The sequence below is a fragment of the Andrena cerasifolii genome, chromosome 10 (assembly GCF_050908995.1).
Source record: "Andrena cerasifolii isolate SP2316 chromosome 10, iyAndCera1_principal, whole genome shotgun sequence".
Taxonomy (NCBI): domain Eukaryota; kingdom Metazoa; phylum Arthropoda; class Insecta; order Hymenoptera; family Andrenidae; genus Andrena; species Andrena cerasifolii.
Window position 1 is genome coordinate 2,011,163 of NC_135127.1, and position 20,678 is coordinate 2,031,840.

Here is a 20,678-nt window from a genome sequence, read left to right on the forward strand (position 1 = left end):
AACTATAAGTCAGATAATCCGGCTGCGATAAATATAGACAATTAAAGTGCAATCCGTGTATTGTACAATACAGAGTTCTACAAGCGAACCAAATATATGGACGTTAAGTTTTACTTTATACGAGAAAAAGTAGACAGTAACCAAATTATAAGTATCTATGTACAGAGACCCCCGTTGTCGCTAACTTTAACCCTCTTGGGGGGTTCTGGAATGCATACGCCTGGATGCAGCCCCCCACGCGACGATGCTACGTGACCAATTTTTCTCACAGAAAACCGAGATTATTCGTATCCCCAACATCAGTTTCCATTCCCTTTCGATCATTATTCCAAACAATCCAAACCATACAGTACGTAAATTTGCTATTAGGCAGTATACAGTTCTTATTCTTTAAAAGCAACTACCACATTTCTCGTTACGTTAGAACTAAGAGGTGGATTTAGTTAACGCGACAAATTACACCTTAAAATTTGTAATGGTTAGGACCTACATTCGTAGACGAATAGCTCGAATATACTTTGATATTTTTGTATCCTAGAATTTTTTATTTTGAAACCAATTCAACCATTGATTTTTCTCAGTGCTAGGCAGGTACTGGTTCGTCCGTGAAAACTCACCTTCGTGGTGGCTCCCGGTGTTACCCAGGCACCGGTTCGGCCCTGACATTCACCTTCCTGCAGCTCCCGGTGTTACCCAGGCACCAGTTCTTCCACTATTAATAAATTCAAACTAATAAATTCAATCTTTGGCTTCGCAGCTGCCCTTCTCAGACCTCAGCCCTCGGCTCGTAACATCTACTTAATGAGAACTATTGCTCATAGTCCGAGTGACTGTGGGATTCTCCTAGTTGGAAATCGGGTAAACTTATACAAAGTTTGTAATATGTTTGATTAATTCTCTATTTCACGGTCAATACATTTGTTTCCTTTTATTTTAAATGTCAAAATTGTGTTGCATTAGTTAATTTTATTTATTATTAGCCTCCAACCTATACCTGCTTGATATCAGTGAAAAGGCCCGCATGGGATTAGAGCACCAACGATTCCGATAATTACCCCTTATCCGTCTAATAAGGTAGGTTATTTAATCGTAAGAAAATTGTCTGTTACGAGTGCGCCGGGTTATCAATATTATAAAGTTTCACTATCCGAACACTAAAAGCGCACTGACACGTAATACTACTAAATAGATATCGTAGTTTTGTTTTTTTTCACGCTCAGTATCTTTGCTCCTGGGTTTTCAAATTCATAATGTGCAATTTTTAAAATACAGTGTATGTAAATAGTATCTCAAATTAATTACAAATTGTTACTTGTATTCCTCAACTTATTTTCAAGTGTCATGTCTGTGGTAGGACATGTGAAATTGATTGTTTTTGTCACGATGAAGTTGGTTTATAATTAACACAATCCTTGCTTTTTTATCATTATTGTTTTCTAATCTCTCTTATAATAATTTATTTGAGTTTTCACAATTATTTAAACATTTCCATACTCATTAATATAATAAAGTAAGTAAGTAGGAAGTACATAATGTATTTCTTGGATTTTATGTTTACCTTAATCACCTTGTTGAATTCGTCACGTAGCATTGTAAAAGAATTCACCATGACTTCAAGTAAATTTCAATTCCTGAGTTTCAAATATTTAATCCATAAAGTGATAATATAAAGGACTGACTTAATGTACGACGCGAGTCGATTACGTGAAAGGTTCAAGTAATTTCGGTAAAGTAATTGGAGAATGTGTTTCAGAAATAGAGGTAGCTTCTTGTGGTGTGGGTGATTGGGCTAATTTTGGAAATCGTAACGTTCCTGACGATATTTTCCTAGACGTATTCTTATCCAAATTCTTTTGTTGAAAACTGTTCTGGGTTTGCGGAGAAGTAGGTGACTTCATTGCTTTGTTTTTTGTTGTGTTTTTACTGTCTTCTCCGTTTAGACTTTTTTCCATTCCACTTTCCACATCTGAAGTTCCATAAGGTAAGTTTCTTTTAGATCCCGCAACTTCCGGAGATTTGGCTAAACCAGTTCTAACTGCTTTAGGAGTCACTATGGATGATGTTGATGCTGGCTTTTGTGTTTTTGTTGGAGTGGTTGGTGGTGGTTGTGGCAAATCTTCCTTTCTTTGCTCTGTAGAAAGAGACTTCATCTCATCAATGATTTTAATCTGGAAAACACAAATTGATGATTAGAGTGGAATATTGCAAGTTTAGCCTCAACAAGTTTGAAAAGAACTTTGTGATGGAAGAACAGTGGACCTGGCTCCTACTTCTACTGGATATCATCAAACATTGAATTTTTTCTTGAGTTTCTTACATATACAATATTGTATTGGGACACAGGTTGTCCCAAAGTAATGGGACAATCCGAAGCATGCAAATTGTTCATGCAAAAAGAAACCAAAAAGTTCTTTACCGTTTTGGGATCCGAGGCTTCGTTCTCGAGATATTAACAGTTGAATATTAGCGCGCAAACTTCCGAGCCGCGCAGTTTAAAACCGAAACAGCTGAGCGCCGAGGAGTAACCCCTCGCACGCATAAGCAGAAAGCACGCGTAGATACAGATTCCCGCAGACAGTAGAGCCAACCGCGGTGGGTCAAACAGTGAAAATGAACCAGCGCAGTCGGCTGAGCTGCGTGTGTGAACCCGTATCTATGCGTGCTTCCTGCGCGTGCGGGCTTACGTACGCTGCAGAGAGCTCAGCTGACTCGGCTTTAAACTGCGCGGCCGGAAGTTCCACCACCAATATTCAACTATTAATATCTCGAGAACGAAGCTTCGGAGGCCAAAACGGTAAAGGACTTTTCGATGTCTTTTTGCATCAGGATATTACAAGTTTCGGGTTGTCCCACAATTTTGGGACATCCGGTATATACACCCTGTGAAACTACGGTATGTTCTGATTTTTGTTTGAAAATCTAACTGCCTTTTCTTCTTATTTCTTATTTTATCTTACAAAACATGTCTGGTTGTTGTTACTTTAGTTGCATGTGATTTAAAAAATTATAAAATATACATATATTATTACTAAAAAAAACTTCAATCGTGGACCTGTCAGTACATCTAACAATTCTACATTAATAATAATTAATGCTATATATCCTTTTATAGTGCGCATTTTCAAGCGCAAATTGATTATATATGGATAAAAGTTGCCATTTTCTATTATATGATACAAGTACTTATATAGTGCAAAATATTACACAGTGTGTAAGCCCAATTCTATTTCATCCAAATTTTCAAATTTTGCTTAAACATTTAATATCTTGAAATCTGAACTGTATCAATGTCAACATCTCAAAAACCAATAATTTTCAAAAATATAATTCTTTCACAACAGGATGCATCGTTATGAATTTTAAAAAAAGAAGTATTTAATAAAATAGTTGGAGGGAAATTATGCAGAACATGTTTTTTTCACAATTACCACAGTCAGTCCATGCTCAGGTCTCTTTTCAAACTTGGGGTATAGATTTTTCACTTAATTATATTCAATGCAGATTAATTTAATTCGTTTATATATTATAACTATTGAAATCATATTATTTTTCAACAAGTTTAATAAATAATACTGATTACTATTACACTTGTGCTGTTTCTTATTAAAATTTCAAACACTCTAAATTCATTGTTGGCCCATACTTAAGACCATTATATATAAAGTATTTTTAAGTACATTGATGATTTGTATTTTGTTAGAAATGCAAGAAAAATGCTCCTACAAAATTAATAAATTTTATACCTCTTACTTATCAGTTAGATATTATTGACTTTCTATCTAAAGATTGCAAAGTGTGTGCAGACTGACCTTGGTTTATGTAGTAGTGAATAGTAGCGAGCTTCTGTGTCCACTCTGTGGTATGTGATATGCAAGAGTGAAATACACGCTGTGCTTATTAATCCACACAATTTAGATAAACTCACTAAATATATCTAATATTACAGAAGAAAAAAGTTAAAATACTCATTTCTATTTACAATTTTAGCTTTAGCTTTAAAAGTAAATTTAACATCTGTGCTATTGATTCACGCATCATGTGCCATAAATACTACTCACAATTTATTGAAAAAGATTATGATGATAAAGTAGTGCATCCGAGTAGTGTGTTAATTAAAATAGCAATTTTTAAAGAAAACATTTATAAAATACTTGTGTACAAAGGCTGAAAGCTTCCATAGAGCTTTTAAAATATGGAGAATGAACGTAACGATATTCACATTGATTAAATGGGAGTACAGTACTTCCCGAATGAGCGTCCACTTTACTTCCCGGATTAACATCCTCGATTCATTCACTAACGAAAATTTAAATTATCATATCTTTCATTATACCTTCGTAAGAGCATTATCAATGGATTGCTGAGACCTTAAGTTTATTTTCGATGAAATAAGTTTATTTAAGGGCACCCCTCAGTCAAAAAATCAATTTTTTGCATATTTTCATTCCACAACATCTCAAGAATCGTCAGGTAAAATTTTAGAAACAAAATTCCCGACGGTACAGATTTTCCAGGCAGTTCAGGGGGATCAACAGTGTGACGGCCTTAAAAATGGGTGTTTTTTGAAGATGGATTGTGACGCAAGTCTAATACATAGAAATGTGATTTTTCTTTTAATTAATAACACATTTATTGATCTAAGAAAAATAATCAATTTTTATTTTAATCGAATAAACGCATGGAAAATAGGACGTTCACGGGCAAGCCCCGTCACTAGACGAATGCGCTCAGCGTCAAACTTTAAATACGTTTTTCTCGAAACAATTTTTCACGCACTATCGCCATGACAAGAAATGCAATTCTTGACCGAATCTAAAAATTCAAACGGGATTCTACTCGTAATTACATTGGCTTCCGCGCTACCCTCTATTGCGAATTTTCATACACTCAATTTTTTTTTACTAAACATATTTGTGTGAAAAAACTGTTTCAGGGACCCTATCGTTTAAACATTTGGCAATCATCGCCCAGTTGTTTCTTAACACCGCCTGAGGATAGCGCGATAACCACACGTGTGTAATTAAGGAATATCTTTGGTAAAAACCAAAATCAAAAATGATTTTGCATGATCCTGTCTGAAGTTATCGTGACGATAGGGCAGGCCAGTTTTTTTACACTGGTGCAGCACGCAATGCATATCAGAGGCAAAAAAAATTGTTTTGTACTCTACATTTGTAGCAGAATAAAGTACAAAAAATTTTAGACCCATACATTGTATACTTTTTTCTAGAAAAATTCATAAAAGTCACTTATGTTTCCGCGCGAGTTGACCTGGGGGGTTCCCTTAAACATTTTTTTCTAGCAAATTAATCATTAAATAATTTCGTTAATATAGCCCAAATTTTGTTGGATTTGGTATTACTTTCACTGGGAAAATACAAGGAATCAATTCATGTTATTTTCGTCAAGATCTGATGAGAAATGCGGAACTTGAATTTTTTTCCTTTTTAAGAGGCTAGCGTCATCCTTAACTCGGTGGTCCCCAATTGCCAAGTGTCGAAGCCGATAAAATTCAGTGAAGTGTGAAATCGAAGGTATGAAATTCACTTATCACCGCGGAGAAGAGATACTCTCCGGACTCTGAAATTATCAGCTTAACCGGGGACCACTGTATCTCTCTTTGCACAGTGCGGGGAACAAATACAGACGTGTCTCGAAACAAGGACTGGGTTTTTGCCTCGAAACACTGTGATTGCTATCCTCTCTGCTTCTTCTGTTCTTGCTGCGGTGAATGAAATTGACTGCAAATGAGCGAGAGGGACTAACAAAACAATTTCGGTAACCCGAAAATTCTAATTTTTATAAAACTTTGCAGGTTTGTAGGGGACCTTAATAGAAGCATCAGGCAATTTTTCTTCTGCTATTTTTGTGTTCTCCAGAGTAAAAACACAGGTTAAAGATTTGTAATGTGTGTTTTTCTATTTTTCTGTATATCTTGAAACTAGGAAAGCACACATTAACCATTAAGGCTTAAGAGCGTTGAAGTATCGTTTAAAACAACACTGAAGCCATTGATAGTCTGAAAGAATGGCAGAGATTTTTTTTACTATTTTAAGCATAGGAGCTCATGGGAATAAAAGTAATGCATACCTAAAAATCCATTTGTCTTTTTTTAGAGGGTTATTTCAGTATTAATTTAATTTTTGTAATGGACAGCTACATTTTTATGTCGATATTCTGCTAGAAAAAAAAGAGAATTTAGGGATGTTCTATAATGCCATCTGGAGGCAACTCACAATTTTTTTTTACTTAACGTGCTGACTTGGTTTAACTCGACTATTATGCACTTAAGAGCGGATTTGGAGATTTGGCACTCCTAGGCTAAGAAGCGTCTGCCGCCTTTTTCGTGAAATATTTAAAAGATATTTAATTTAAAAGAGTTGAGACAACCTTAAAATTAATTCAATATGACAACTCACATATGAGTTGTTGCTAATTTGCTGCATGAAAAAAAGGGAATTGTTTTTACAGTTGTCTCAACCCTCTGTGTTTAAACCTTTTTGAATTTCTTTCACCCAAAACTTGTTGCCCTAGGCTGTAGCCTACTTAGCCTACATACAAATTCACCCCTGTATGTACTTCTACTTTCGCAGCCATATTTCCCCCTTTTTTTATTTTACTTGACTAATTGTAAATCTCGACCTACCAGATTTCTACCTGAGGATAAGACCTTTCAAGATGAATTCTCTTAAAGAATTTGTTCAAAATGCTACCCACATTGTTACATACAAAGTTGTATTTTGTAAACTACAATATTATGTACTTTTTACCGGGTATTACGTGTCTCTAATTCATCGAATGCTGCAACCATACTTGCCTTTGTTTCCCCAATGCTTATCTTATCCGCTTAATAGACTCTTGTTTTTATAAGACTCGATAAATAAGTCGAATAATCCCCACAGATTTGCAAAGACGTTTTTCTCAATAATAGATAGAAGGTTGTGCAAAAAGATGATTTTATATTTTCGATTTATTTTTACGTGAAGGATCGGCCCATTCTCGATTACTTATACTACGATGACTTGGACACCCTTGTATCCTTTTGCGATATATCTGTATAAGATGCGTAATATGAGCTAGATTCATAATAAGAAAATGATTATTTCTGTATTTTTTTAGATTTAACAATCACGTTTCTGCTGTGTATTCTTTCTCTTTTTATACACTCCTATTATACAACCCTGACAGATGTGTCTATCTTAATCTATCCTAAGAGATAGATTAAGAACAACTTCTTATAAGTGGAGAAGAAAGTGTAGGGGAAGTCTAGCTGCTAAAGTAGAAGTAGCTGTTCGAGTCGGTCGACATACATACTGTGCCCCGATGGAAAGAAGTCAGTCGAGAAACTCTAGGGTCTGAATATCAGGTCCGAATAGTATATCCCTATTGGCCGGCGCAACAACGTCGACGAATACAAATTAAGCAAACGGGACTTGGGATGCCAGATCGGGGACGGGTTCCCTCAAGAATTTCCCCCACCTCGCGCACACTACGCCGGAGCTGCGTGTCTGTGAGTTGGACTCCGAAGCGCCGAGCTCACGGACACGCTGCTCCGGCGTAGTGTACGCGAGGTGGGGGAAATTCTCGAGGGAACCCGTCCCCGATCTGGCAACCCAGAACGGGACACGGGTGGCGGGAGCCAATGCGAGCGAAGAAACCCTCTTGCCCCTGTGACATTTCAACCACCTTCTTTCCATCGGGCCACAGTAGATATAAAATGACATTCTATATTATAACTTGACATGCAAGCTCATGGTGCTTAGTTTTCTCAAGGTCAAATTATAGGGCATCGTTGTATTCGTCTTTTTTTTTCCTAAGAAAAATATTAATATAAAAACACAAAACATTGCATTAAAAAAGAAGACAGAGTATACTTTAAAAGAATATCGATATAAAAATGTTACTTAGATCCCATCAAATTGTATTATATAAAACAGTAAAGATTTTTCCTCCGCCATTTTCAACATCAATGGTTGAGGGGCTATTTTAAACGACACTTATTTTGGGATACCCTGTACATGTATGTACATACGTATGAACCCAATACTATAACTATATTCCTAATCGATTGTTTATGCATCACTGATTATCGATTAGTTATATGTTGGCTGTTTGTATTTTTTTTTTTAAACGATTAGGTTCAATAAAAATGACCGGAATATAAATTTAAAAACAAAAATATTATTATAATGGCTGTCCTGTCACCTTTGCCAGGTATACCTGCTGTTTCTTATACAATTGTATTCGTACGAAGTGATTAGGGTAGACCGGGGGTGGTAGTAACAGGGGGGCGAATGTAACACGCTAAATATCTCGAAACATATAATAGATATTAACACCAAGTTTGGATATATGATGAGCAATGACATTTGGAATACACACATCCATGTCCTAGGAGTACAGACACGCAATGGACATTGATAGTGAACAAAATAACTTTTCGATACCCTAAAGTAACTTTTTCTTACCGACTTAAAATTGTAATATAAACACTGCCTTTGCAAGTATGTGCTTTTTCGATGTTTTAGTCTGTAATTGGACCTTTTTTAAGGTAGTACTGATCGTTACTTAGCACTTTTATGCGTCTCGTTAGTCAAAATTTATAATTGAAGTTCAAAAGCATGGTCGGGGGTGAATTGTAACATCGGCAGTCGGGGTCGGTTGTACGGCAATAGAACCGAATAGTGACAAAGAAGGATAATAGTATTGTCTTGTTTGCATGGAATCCTATAGCATATCGCAAGCAAACCGAAATAAAAATAGGTGCAATATACTGAATGTAAGGATTGAGCAGATGAAGAATGCACCAGCCAAAACGTGTTTTATTTCTGCCACAATTGCGATACCACATAATTGGTTGTAGATTTTACTTTTTTCATTTATTATTATAATTTAAATCAATAAATATTTTAATTTTGTAAAGTTAAATTTGTGCTACTATCGACTCCATGCAGTGTTACAACCGACCCGGGGTCAGGGACGGTAGTAACACTTTACACGCTTCTCATTTTTTATTAATAACTTCGATATTACTTGACATACAGGGTCAGCGTTTTATCCTGCAACCCGCGCTCGCGCGAACTTGTAAAATGGCAACAGCGCCTCGCGGACGCATTCCACTACAACCATGCACCGGCCCAGCGGAGAGCTGCCACCGACCGCTGGACAGCAGTGATGCCCGAGCTCCGAAAATTTTAGGATGGTCTCTTTCAAATTAACGTCGCAAAGAGCTATTGGGAATTTCTCGGCCCAGGTAATCGAGCCGCGCGCTCCGTCTCAATTTAAAAAATTTTAGCTACGACAGGGTTGACCGCGGCGCTATACCCTTGTACGGAGAGATTTTTCGCCACTTGCTTGTAATAGCCACAATAATGGCGCATTGTTAAACAAATAACATTAACGGAAGTCGGTATAGGCGTGGCGTTGAGTAGCTAAAACATTCAAACACAAAAATTCTAGAAAAAAATTCAAACACCGCTACAATCAAAGACACGTCCCATTAGTTACCCCTTACGTCTGATCTAGGTATGCACTGCATTAAGGATAAAATCATAAAAAAGAAACCAGAACAATAGATTCTGAGGTCTGCAGAACTACCACATAATTGAATAAAAATTGAATTTCTCAATTTCTGAAAGTAATGATACAGAAACAACTAGCCTATTGTTTATCAACACCACGAATTTTAAAAATATCATTAAATACAGTATGATATATATAGTTTGCAAAAGCTTTTTACAACAATTATGGTTAAAAAAATGATAGAAAAAAATTAAGTAAATGCAAAATATGTTAAATTATCCATCATTAAGAGGGACTAATTTTTCCTCATTTTTCAGCGCAAATTGCATTCCGATATCTTTTATAGTTCAAAAGTTACACGAAAAAGGCCCCAATTTTTTTAACCCTGGCCGGGAAATTCTGAATAACTTTTTGCGCTGTTAATTTGAAAGAGACCATCCCAAAATTGGTTGACGATGCATGGTTGCAGTGGAATGCGTCTGTGATGCGCTGTTGCCATTTTACCTGTTCGCGCGAGCGCGGGTTGCAGGATAAAACGCTGACCCTGTATAGCGAAACTGCTGTGACTCAACGATGTCAAATAAGTAAGTAACATTTCCGTATAGGAGTTTTTGTCGTAAATGTAACAGTCCCTGCGTAATCGTATTCCAAAGTCAAAGTGTTACTACCGCCTCCGGTCTACCCTACTCGTGATAATTGCGATGATTTAATATTATTTAATTCTTTATTGCCGAATATCGGATGATTAGTCGAATCGAAATATATGTATATTAATCAATATGGAAGCAATAAACTATAAGTAATGCGTATTACATAGTACTTTCCTATTGTAAGTTGCATGAATTCTTTAGAAGTAATGCGAACGAGATACTTCTCTGAAACGTTTGCATAATTTCAGATACTTCGCTTTTGTTTCTGTTGATGCTGCTTTCGCTATTTTAACTTTTACTTTCCATCTCATTGTGAACCAGCGATCTTACTATTTATTCCGGGGTGTGCAACAAATAAAGGTAGTTTATATATCTACAATAACGATTACGAATTTATCTTATTCTATTATTTAAATACAATATGAAACGTATCCGATGCAATCGCGCGAATTCACATTTATCACTCGATGCATCGAATATGATTGCGCGTTACGATTCTATTAGCATTTCCTTCTGTTTCTCAGGGTTAAATGGGATTCTCTACTGATCTACGTATATGAAAGTAATTTATTCCACTGGACGAGTCGCTAACAACTCGACGCTTTCGGAATAAATCGACGCTCGATGTCACGTAAGGGATTATCCATTAAAAACGTTCTCGCTATTGGGTAATTCCAGTCTGGTTGCCTCTTGTAAGCTCATCTTGACTCGCGTCGTATCAATTTCACTGAAAACGTACCATCGGCGAGTGAAAATACGCCTGGTGTGTAGGTGTACACTGTTGTTCCTCGAGCGAGAATTTTGCGTTCGCCTATTGTTGAAATTGAACGTTTTATAATGATACATGGTACGATAGTTTGTCTCTGACGGATAGACTCGTCTCGTGAGAAATGCTAATTCGACAAAAGGCAAAATCCTGCTTAGATTAACTCTCAAAATATCAAAATAATATACATGCAGCTGGTAGTTGCACGAGCAAAAGAGTATTAAGTGAAATAAGTTGTACAGTGAGCTAAAGAATAATTTAATTAATTGTGTTTCTAGTATCCAGTGACACGTCGAACATCGTATAATGAGAAAGTCTCTAAAAGCAAGTGGCACGTTACAAAATTATAGTTATGAATAATAGTAACTAAAAGTTTTTCCCACCACAACGTTTGCCACATTAAGTAAGAGAAGGATAATATAAACGTAAATAGAATCGATTCTATTTTGACAATTCGGGAGTTAAAACAAGTTGATTGAATGGATGTGATGATTAATAAAAAATGTGAAAATTATTGAAGCATAGGTAATGTATCATGTACGGAGCGTACTCTACGGTTTTACGGTGAAATCGCGTTTTATGATGAAATGATAGTTTTATTGGAAACTTCATGTCGAATGTACAATTATAATCGTTAAGATATTCAGCATAATATTTTTATCTGTACACCTTGGGCTTAATAGAGAACGATTGACGGCACCGTTGCTCGATTAACGTATACTCCGCACATGCTTTTAATTAACAGCGATGCACAAACATAATTATGTTTTTTCCTTCTGATTGACGATTTATTTTCATCTATCAACTTCTCGTAGCGTTCAGTTGTCATTATTTGAAATTCTCGATAAATATTACTTATGTGCTCATTTGCGCCATTAAGGGGACCTTCCGGTCTAGAGCCCAAAAAGAGGTGATCTTTAGGAATTAATTAAAGGAAAACTACTATATATTTTTTAATGGGACTTGTTGCGTTGTATTAAGGAGGTATTAGATTATAGAAATATATTTTTTGTTTTATAATTAATCATTGCAGAAGGCACTGGGGAGTCGTTAAAGTCAAGGCGTCAAATAATTGATCCAAATCGGTGAGACCTGTATTTCCAAAAGTTATTATCCGATTCCACTGAAACTTATTTATTTTGAAGAATATACTTCTGGCTAGGGGGGGGGGCCAGAACAAATTACAAAAAAGACTTTTTTTAGAAAATAACGGCACCTGACGTTTGATATCACTTTTTCCCTATATTTTTCATCTCTTTAATGCCTTTGAAAATTATAAATTTTCAAATTTCTGTATTTTTTTCTGGTATCTCCCCTAGCCAGAAGTATATTCTTCAAAATAAAAAAAGTTTCAGTGGAATCGGATAATAACTTTTGGAAATACAGGTCCCACCGTTTTGAGAACACTGTTTCGAGAAAAGCGCGTTTAAAGTTTTACGTGGACGCCGAGCAGAGTTAGGAGCGATGGGGCCTAAGTGATGGAGGGGGAAACACCTCCAGGAGCGGTGGTAATGTGTGCGCGAACTGACGCTAGCGCCAAGCCAGTCAAGTGGCCACAACACGAAGCCAGCCACTGCCAACCAGCGTCGCTTGGAAATAGATTGTCGACGCTGGTTGGCAGTGGCTGGCTTCGCGTTGGGACCACTTGACTGGCTTGGCGCTAGCGTCAGTTCGCGCGCATTACCACCGCTCCTGTAGGTGTTTCCCCCTCCATCGCTTAGGCCCCATCGCTCCTAACTCTGGCGCCGTGGGGCCGGTTGTTGCCCATGCATTTGCCGCTACTCAAATGCCTATAACTTCGTGAATTTTACGAATTTCAACAAATCTCTTTACACACGTATTCCTAAAAGGTTGAACATTCGAAAAATGAAATAAAAAAAAACGACTTTTAGACCGGAAGGTCCCCTTAACTCGGCGGGAGGCGCTACAGGGTAAAATTTACCACAGAGGTGCTAGTTGCGAAAATATGAAGACTGTTTGAGTTTTTGTTACAATTTTTTAAAAAACTTTAATAAAGATTTTAAGATATTTCATAAATTTTGTTTGATTCTTTAAACACTGTACTTTAACATAAAAATTACAAAGTTAAAAAAAAAATATTCTGAAACCGTGGTGTTTTACGTTTCAATTTTGGGTATTTTTGACCAGGTAGCGACAACCTGTGTTACAATATGGAGTGCGCCTCCCGCCGGGCTAATGTCAAAATGAAACCTGCAGAATTTCAGCTGAAATATTTGTGCATCACCGTATTATGTATGTCATTTATGTATATCTCGACTATCCTAAATGAAGTATTTGGTTTTATCCCGGAAGTAGGCGAGTTTAGGTAAACCTCTTGTATTAATTACGGAATATCATTACGTTCACTGCGTTTAAATATTCCACGGTTGTTTAATGTTGTAATACAATCCACGTTGTGTCCACGGTAAATTTAAACTGTTCAATACTTTCCACCAATGAATCATTTGCGTATTATACTTTTCACAGATGGGAGAAAAACTCTGGTATATCTTCACTAATCATGCTTTCTGCCTTTACCTTGTGCATTCTTCGTTCAGCTAGTAAATCCTTATGTTTCCCTATAAATTGATTTTCAAAATGTCATCGACATTTTACTACAGTTTCTTAATTTTTATTCTTGTACTAGTAATAAAGGATACCGCAAATACATTTATGTATTATATACATATGCACTAAACATAGTTACAAATGCACGGCGGGAAAGCTGTAATCAAGTTCGTTTCAATTCAGTTAAGTAGTTTATATAGATAAGTTACCGTTATCTCTAATAAGATTATTCGTTAATTAGCATGACTTTCTTTTTTTTCTTTCTCATGGTCAGAGCGTATTCAAAGCTTGTCTGTGTCTGTTACAGTAAATATCTCAGAGATGGCCTGGAAATTCCGTTGCACATTGTAGGTTTAACAAAATTACACCTACTTTCGGGCTGTGAAACACATTACTAATCGATCTGAACATTGAGTCTGTTACTATACGATTCGTACGTTGCATACGCGTTTATATTTGTCTCGTTGTGACCACGATCGTTTCCTACACGATCACGAGAGACGACAATATGCTTTTTTTAACCTAAGCGTATCACGTTACCGCGCTGCCTTTTCAGATCGGAAAAATGCCATCAGAAACGTTCAAGTCTTAGATACGCTTTTATCGTGCTAGTGATGTAGCAATCGTATTTGCACTGCGTTATACATGTATACAGCATAATATCGTGGTTGCGATGCCTCTCCAAGCTGCAAACAAAGAAAGCTTCGTTCTCTCCGTTTAAACATTTCCTTGCCGTTCTAACGCTTAGGTTTGCGAGAGAAAAAAATGGATATTCTTATAAAAATTTGAAAAACTCTGTACATGTATCCGTGAGCTGTTATCGCTGGGTGGCATAGTTGCGCTGGAAATAGATACAGCGAGATGAGTAGCGTGGCTTGCACTCTGCGTGCCGTACGAAAAGTACCAAACACATTTTTACAATCTGAAAAAGTGTCGCGAACAGTCCCCTTTCCTTCGAACAATATTCTTTTAATAACCGTTCTATCAACTCTACGTGCTGCCCCCTACGCTCGGGCGGATCCTCTTCGGGCAATCTTCACGGCAGTACGTAAAATCGAACCACTCGTAAATCAACGGCGCTGTAACGGGTACTTTGCGAGTAAATGCGCTAATAGGATGGAAAAGAATGATTTGTCGATTTGCAGATGGTTGCCGCGTCGCATTAAGCATGCACACCGGGCGGGTTATCGATCGGAAGGGCGCACACGTACGAGGGAGAAGGTCCCTTTGCTTCCTCACAGCTTTCCTCCGTGATTCGAGTAATCGTAATTTCGTACAGAGTAGACCCTAGGATCCTACGTATGGCACGTGAATGTGTTGCAGTTGGTACCGATATAAAACAGTAGGAAAGACCAAATTAAGTCCTGTACTTGTACGAATTGGGTTTTAATTTCATTCCGCAGCGTGACGCTTAAATTAATTCAATCGTTAGCTCATCCTCGTACGCGTATATTGGTGTTCCGACGCCTTAAGCGGGTGAACACTGGCCCCTCGATCTAACCATAGCGAGGAGGAAACGTACAGGTGATTAGTTAGACGGAAATGGCATGAAAAGCGGGTCTAGCGGTCGAGTATTCGTGATCTAGCATTCCTGGTTGAGGTTCTCGTCCGAAGTAGGCAGACCGTTGTTGCCGACGGTGACCGTGCCAGGGGGCACAGGGCTCTGCGGGCACAACACACGTATCAGGATTAAGGTGGCCCATTAACCACCGCATTACGACCTCGCAAGGTCGTCTTAACCCATTGAAGCATTTCAGCTTTTCCTCTTTGCACAGTACCGAACGCCCGACATATGTACATATTTATCATCGACTTCCTCGGCTACTTAGGTAACTCATGCGAATGTTTCGACTTACAAGGGAAGATCCCGAACCGGAAAATTCAGAGAATTCTGAAACTTCGTGAATAGGTAGGGGATTTCCTCCTGATTACAACGCAATTTTTGTTTGCTGCCCAAATCCACTCGAAGGGGGTGAAATTAACCCCCGAGAATTCGGCTATTTTCCGATTTTGCGTTGTAACTCGAGATATGTAAGAGATATAAAAATAGTTTCCAGACAAAAGTTACTTCTTTTAATTAGATCTATCATTTAGTAAACAAATTATTTTACAGTTCACGAGTTGTAACAGAAAATCGGAAAATAACCGGATTTTCAGGGGTCAATTTTACACCCACTTAGAGTGAATTTGGGCAGCAAACAAAAATTGCGTTGTAATCAGGGGGAATTCCCTATATATTCACGAAATTTCAGAATATTTTGAAATTCCGGGTTGGGGATGTTCCCTTGTTAGACGTAGGTATGCGCTGAATGAATATTCGAATTCAATGCTGAGAGAGTCGAGTAGCTACTCTCTTACCAACACAGAATGTTAATTATTATTAGGGGGGAACACCACTGTGATGACCGGAAAAGTAAGCCGTTTTTAAGAATTTTTTTCAGCAATAATTTACAGTTTTCATATAAAATTTTTATTACCTACCTTTAGTACAATGTCTTAAGAGACTACAAAAAAAAATAAATAGAAAAACATGCATAAATTTTAATATATTAATTAATCTTCTAGACCTCCCACGCGCGCTGATCGAAGGTGTAACTATGGAACAGCAGGTCCGAAATCAAATTTCATTTTTTTTTTATAAACTACTAACTTAAAGTACTCTGCGTTGCCCGAGTAAAAGATCGATTATCACGGAGTGCCAAGAGGGTGAAATAAGGGGGGAGGAGTGGGATGTACAGATTTCATGGTGACCTATATTTTCCGCAGGGTTCTAGAGAGTAATTATGCAATATTTGGTCCAGATCGGTTAAAAAAACGGGGTAAAAGGTATCCTATACCTTATTCCTGGTCTTAGACTACGTATATAAAAAATTTCGGAAAGATCCGTCGCGTAGTTGCGACGTGATTGAGTAACAAACATCCAAACAACCAAACACAGTTTCGCAATTATTATATTAGTAGAATATGACTGTAGTTTCCCTTGCACGTATCGATTTCTTAAACAAATTATTTTTGTAAAAATGATGCGCTTTAGAAGAAAAATTTCGAAAATCCGCGAATAAGATGGACAGTTTTTCGAGCGTATTTCAAATAAATTTGTTTTCAGTCAAAGAATCCGTACGTACAACGGAAACTACACTCATATAGTTTATACAAAAAAATTAAATTTGATTTTAGACCTGTTGTTCCATAGTTATACATTCGACCAGCTGGCGTGGGGGGTCTGGAAGATTAATTAATATATTAAAATTTATGCATGTTTTTGTATTTACTTATTTTTTTTTAGTCTCTTAAGACATTGTACTAAAGGTAGGTAATACAAATTTTATATGAAAACTGTAAATTATTCCTGAAAAAATTCTTAAAAATGGCTTACTTTTCCGGCTGTCACAGTGGTGTTCCCCCTTAATGACAGAGTTGTAATTCCTCTTTCATGATACGTATTTAACAGTTTTCGCATTTCTACTCGTTAAACATGTTGTATTATATGTATATAACATTTAAATAAGTTCAATTGTAGATATATTTCGTATTCCATTTCTCATTACAGCTTTACGAATAACTGAATAATTTGACACCGATATGATAAAATGTCTTAATAGTAAATTCCTTAAGGAAAGTATTTTATCGAAAGTAATATTCTCACTTAATACGTTTCAGATAATATATACGTGAATATTAAAGAATGTAAATCTGCGACAGACTAGGAGAGATCATTGTTTATTGAATATGTTTGGATAGTTTTTTCAACACGTCTCTGTACTACCTATTAAAATTACGCTTTCTGGTAATTTACAGAATTTTACTTTACGCAAGTTTCTGCAGTTATGGATGTTGACAGCAATCCCATTATCGTAATTATTAAAGCGTTTGCAATGAAATATTGCCAACTCAGTGCGTTATTAAAGTTACTCTTCACACAGAAAGCATACATACGTAATTATAAGCAAACTGTATGATCAAGGTTGTTTAAAATTTGATTCACCTTTTTTGGGGAAGTAGAGCGAAATACCTGTACTACAATATTTCACGATCTCTTTAAAAGGCATCGACGTGACAAATTACATACATATGTGCATATATTCTCTTTTGGAATACATTCTTCACGTTCGAAATCTTGCATATTAGCAATTACTTTGTGCGAACAAAATTAGTCGCATACGAAATTATAAAAGCGGTTGAAAACGGTGCTTCAAAGGGTTAAGCAACTACAGTACTTATTGGCTTTAATAGACAAATACCTGGGTTTTATTTATCTATTATTTTAATTTTCTTGTCATTTCGTTTTGCATGACTTCGCGAGTGTTACGCATTGTCAAACAAGCAGGTACCATCTTTCTATAGGAAAAGTTACTTTTCATTCGAAAACAGATTAAAAGAGACGTTTAATTTCGAAATAACTTTTGTAACCGATGAATCTGATAGAGTATAAGCTTTACGGTGAAATAATTTCTATCGCACGATTTGAGTTGCAAAAGTGCTGCTATTGTAAAATAAAGTTTTCCAAGGAAACAAAGTGGGAAGCATTCTATGCGTGTTGTCAAGCCCTTAAGTGGAACGTAATGCAAACATAAATGAGCTGACAAAGAGTTTCCAGAGAAGTGGGTGCAATTTTGAAGCGTTAAATACAGGAGACTTCTCTCAAGTTGTATTTCGCTAATCATTTATTTTAATGTAAATATATGTTCGATGCAATTTAAGCAGAAAACGCACAGATATTGTTGCTTTCTTCGAGATCGTTGTAAAAAAAAATGAGATTATTATAGTTATTAGATGTTTAAAGTGCGTTTAATTAGATTATACCTGCGATCCACTGCCGCTGAGGCTTTCTACGTTCGAACCAGTTTGTCGAAGATAATCTCTATCGTTAAATATCTTTTTATCGCCACCACCTGGCTTATGCTTCACGTTGTCCAAGGACCCAATTTTGCTCTCAGCTTTCACATCAACTTTTAGCACTTGGATCTGGAAATAGTAACAGAGAATCCACCGTTTATTACTTATCGCGTAAAATTATAATTATGTGTAGAATAACATTTGCGATTGAGATTTTCGAACCCTTAATAGATAAAATGTTTATTGGTATAGGAATAATAATAATAAGAAGAACAGATTTCTCTCAATATGTATAAAATTTTTCAGTTCTTTCATTCTCATTTATGGAGTCGTCTCGTGTGCTTTCTAAACTAAAATTGATTTCAGCATACAGAAGACTGACTATTCAAAACGAACATACTAATTTTAAAACATGCACAGGCATGCTTCACCTTTCTCCGAGCTGAATTTACTTACTTACTCGGCGTTCATTTCAGCAGTTAAAAATATATATTCTACTTGATACAATGGAGCGTAAGTTTTCGCACTGATTATTGCAAGAGAAGAGTATCCTGGCAAACTTCAATTTTCCGAAAGTACACGAAAGTAACAAACTTTAGCTCGAATTGACACAGCATTAGTTTAAGTATTATTTATTAGTCGTAATTACGTTTTAGTGAAAATTTTACTTGCATTTTGCAATGGCATCGGATGATACTGATCGACACTAAATAACGCATTTGTATCTCAGGAGGAAATCAATGGAACAATATTTTATGAAATTACTTATCGTACTTACGTCGTTACTCGTATCCTGCGGCGTCTTAGGAGGGGTAGCCGATGACTGAACACCAACAAACAATAATGACTTGTTAATAATGATGGGTGGCAATGCATGCATACAAGGTTCAATCTTTCGTCGATCATAGGGCGCTATTTTTATCGCTGATTAAGGTGCCCCACGTGTCCGCATTTAAGGGGTTATACCTAGTCAGGCGGCTGAAAAGAGGCGAATGTTTGTGAATTTTTTTTGAAGAAGCCGAAGCGTATATTTATACAAAACTTTTTGCGCTTAAAAGAGCAACATTTAAAGAATATTTGGTAATTTTTTCGGAGAAAATATTTACGTTTATAATAACGTAACAACCCCCTCAGGTTGACGGAGAGAATTTTCCGAAATATTAATTTAAAACAAAGCGGCTGCTATTTAAAGTTGAAATCCTGATTTTTTTCGCGTGTTTCAACTTTAAATAGTCACCATTCTGTTTTAAATTAATATTTCGGAAAATTCTCTCCGTCAACCTGAGGATACATTAATATACTAACGATTTTTTTTTTGTTTTTTTTTTATTTTAGATAATCTGGTTCCGAATGGCAATGGTCACCGCAAAACCAAATTTGTAAAAATGCTTCCTGGATGTCGGTTGTTACTTTATTATAAACGTAAATATTTTTCTACGAAAAATTTACCAAGTGTTCTTTAAATGTTGCTCTTTTAAGCGCAAAAAGTTCTGTAAGAATACATGCTTCCGCTTTTTCAAAAAAAAATCACAAACATTCGCCTCTTTTCGGCCGCCTGACTAGCTACAACCCCTTAAAACGGACACATTATGGTACGCGTAAAGCTTTTTCTCGTCAAATAGTATTAAATAATTATTAAAAAAAAACATTTAAAATATATCAAGAAATTACATCAATTGTACAGACAAATTTTGTATGATGTAAAATAAATTTTAACGTTAGGAATTAATTTTTCTACTTACAGTGGCATCTACTAAATTTTTTTTATAAAAATTTATACTTGACATATTTATTGAGCGCTACTATTATGAAGATATATTAAAAGTATGGTAACGATGGCGAAGTGCAGAGCATTAATTACAACGCGGGAATTGAATATTGTGGATTTACGAACGAAATAATTGTTTCATGATTTAGGAGCCAAAAAGTGCGAAGTAATTATATGCCTTAATGTTAAAATTCTTGTTGTCCACAGACTTCTAAGATCCTAATTTTTGTAATTAAAAAAATGTATTCTCCCTGTCAGTTAAGAAGGAACCTGCCGACCGACGAGTTAAGACCGGTTCTGCGCAGGTTGACGCTCATTGGTGCCGGGAGAAGCCACTATTGGCTGTACCCCCACCAATGCTTTTTCGGAGCCAATGAGCTCATTCTACATGCGCGAAACGGGTTCCTTCTTAAATGACACAGCTAATGGGTATAGCGTAGATGCGCATTTGAACATTCTACATGCAACAATGCAACCATTGTTAAAATATTCTCATGACGTATGAACGATGCGATCGCTATGATACTACGAAAAAACGGATAAATGTTGGAGATGGAAGGCAAGCGTT

The 20,678-nt window shown here is 36.4% G+C and overlaps 1 protein-coding gene across 4 annotated transcripts in view; it reads right to left on the bottom strand.

Moving 5' to 3' along the window:
- Window positions 1-874: 874 nt before the first annotated feature.
- Tau (microtubule-associated protein tau) overlaps window positions 875-20,678 on the bottom strand; it is a 39,368-nt gene continuing 19,564 nt past the window's right edge. The window contains exons 7-10 of one of the 4 annotated variants that reach the window (XM_076821619.1): window positions 19,121-19,165; window positions 18,310-18,471; window positions 3,810-3,854; window positions 2,029-2,168 (exon numbers count right to left, since the gene is read on the bottom strand). In XM_076821619.1, the coding sequence (XP_076677734.1) occupies window positions 3,816-3,854; window positions 18,310-18,471; window positions 19,121-19,165 (246 nt within the window). In that variant the 3' untranslated portion in view covers window positions 2,029-2,168; window positions 3,810-3,815. Of the gene's footprint in view, window positions 2,169-3,809; window positions 3,855-10,227; window positions 15,170-18,309; window positions 18,472-19,120; window positions 19,166-20,678 lie in introns of those variants that run through there. The other 3 variants (XM_076821616.1, XM_076821618.1, XM_076821617.1) reach the window with 3 other exon arrangements.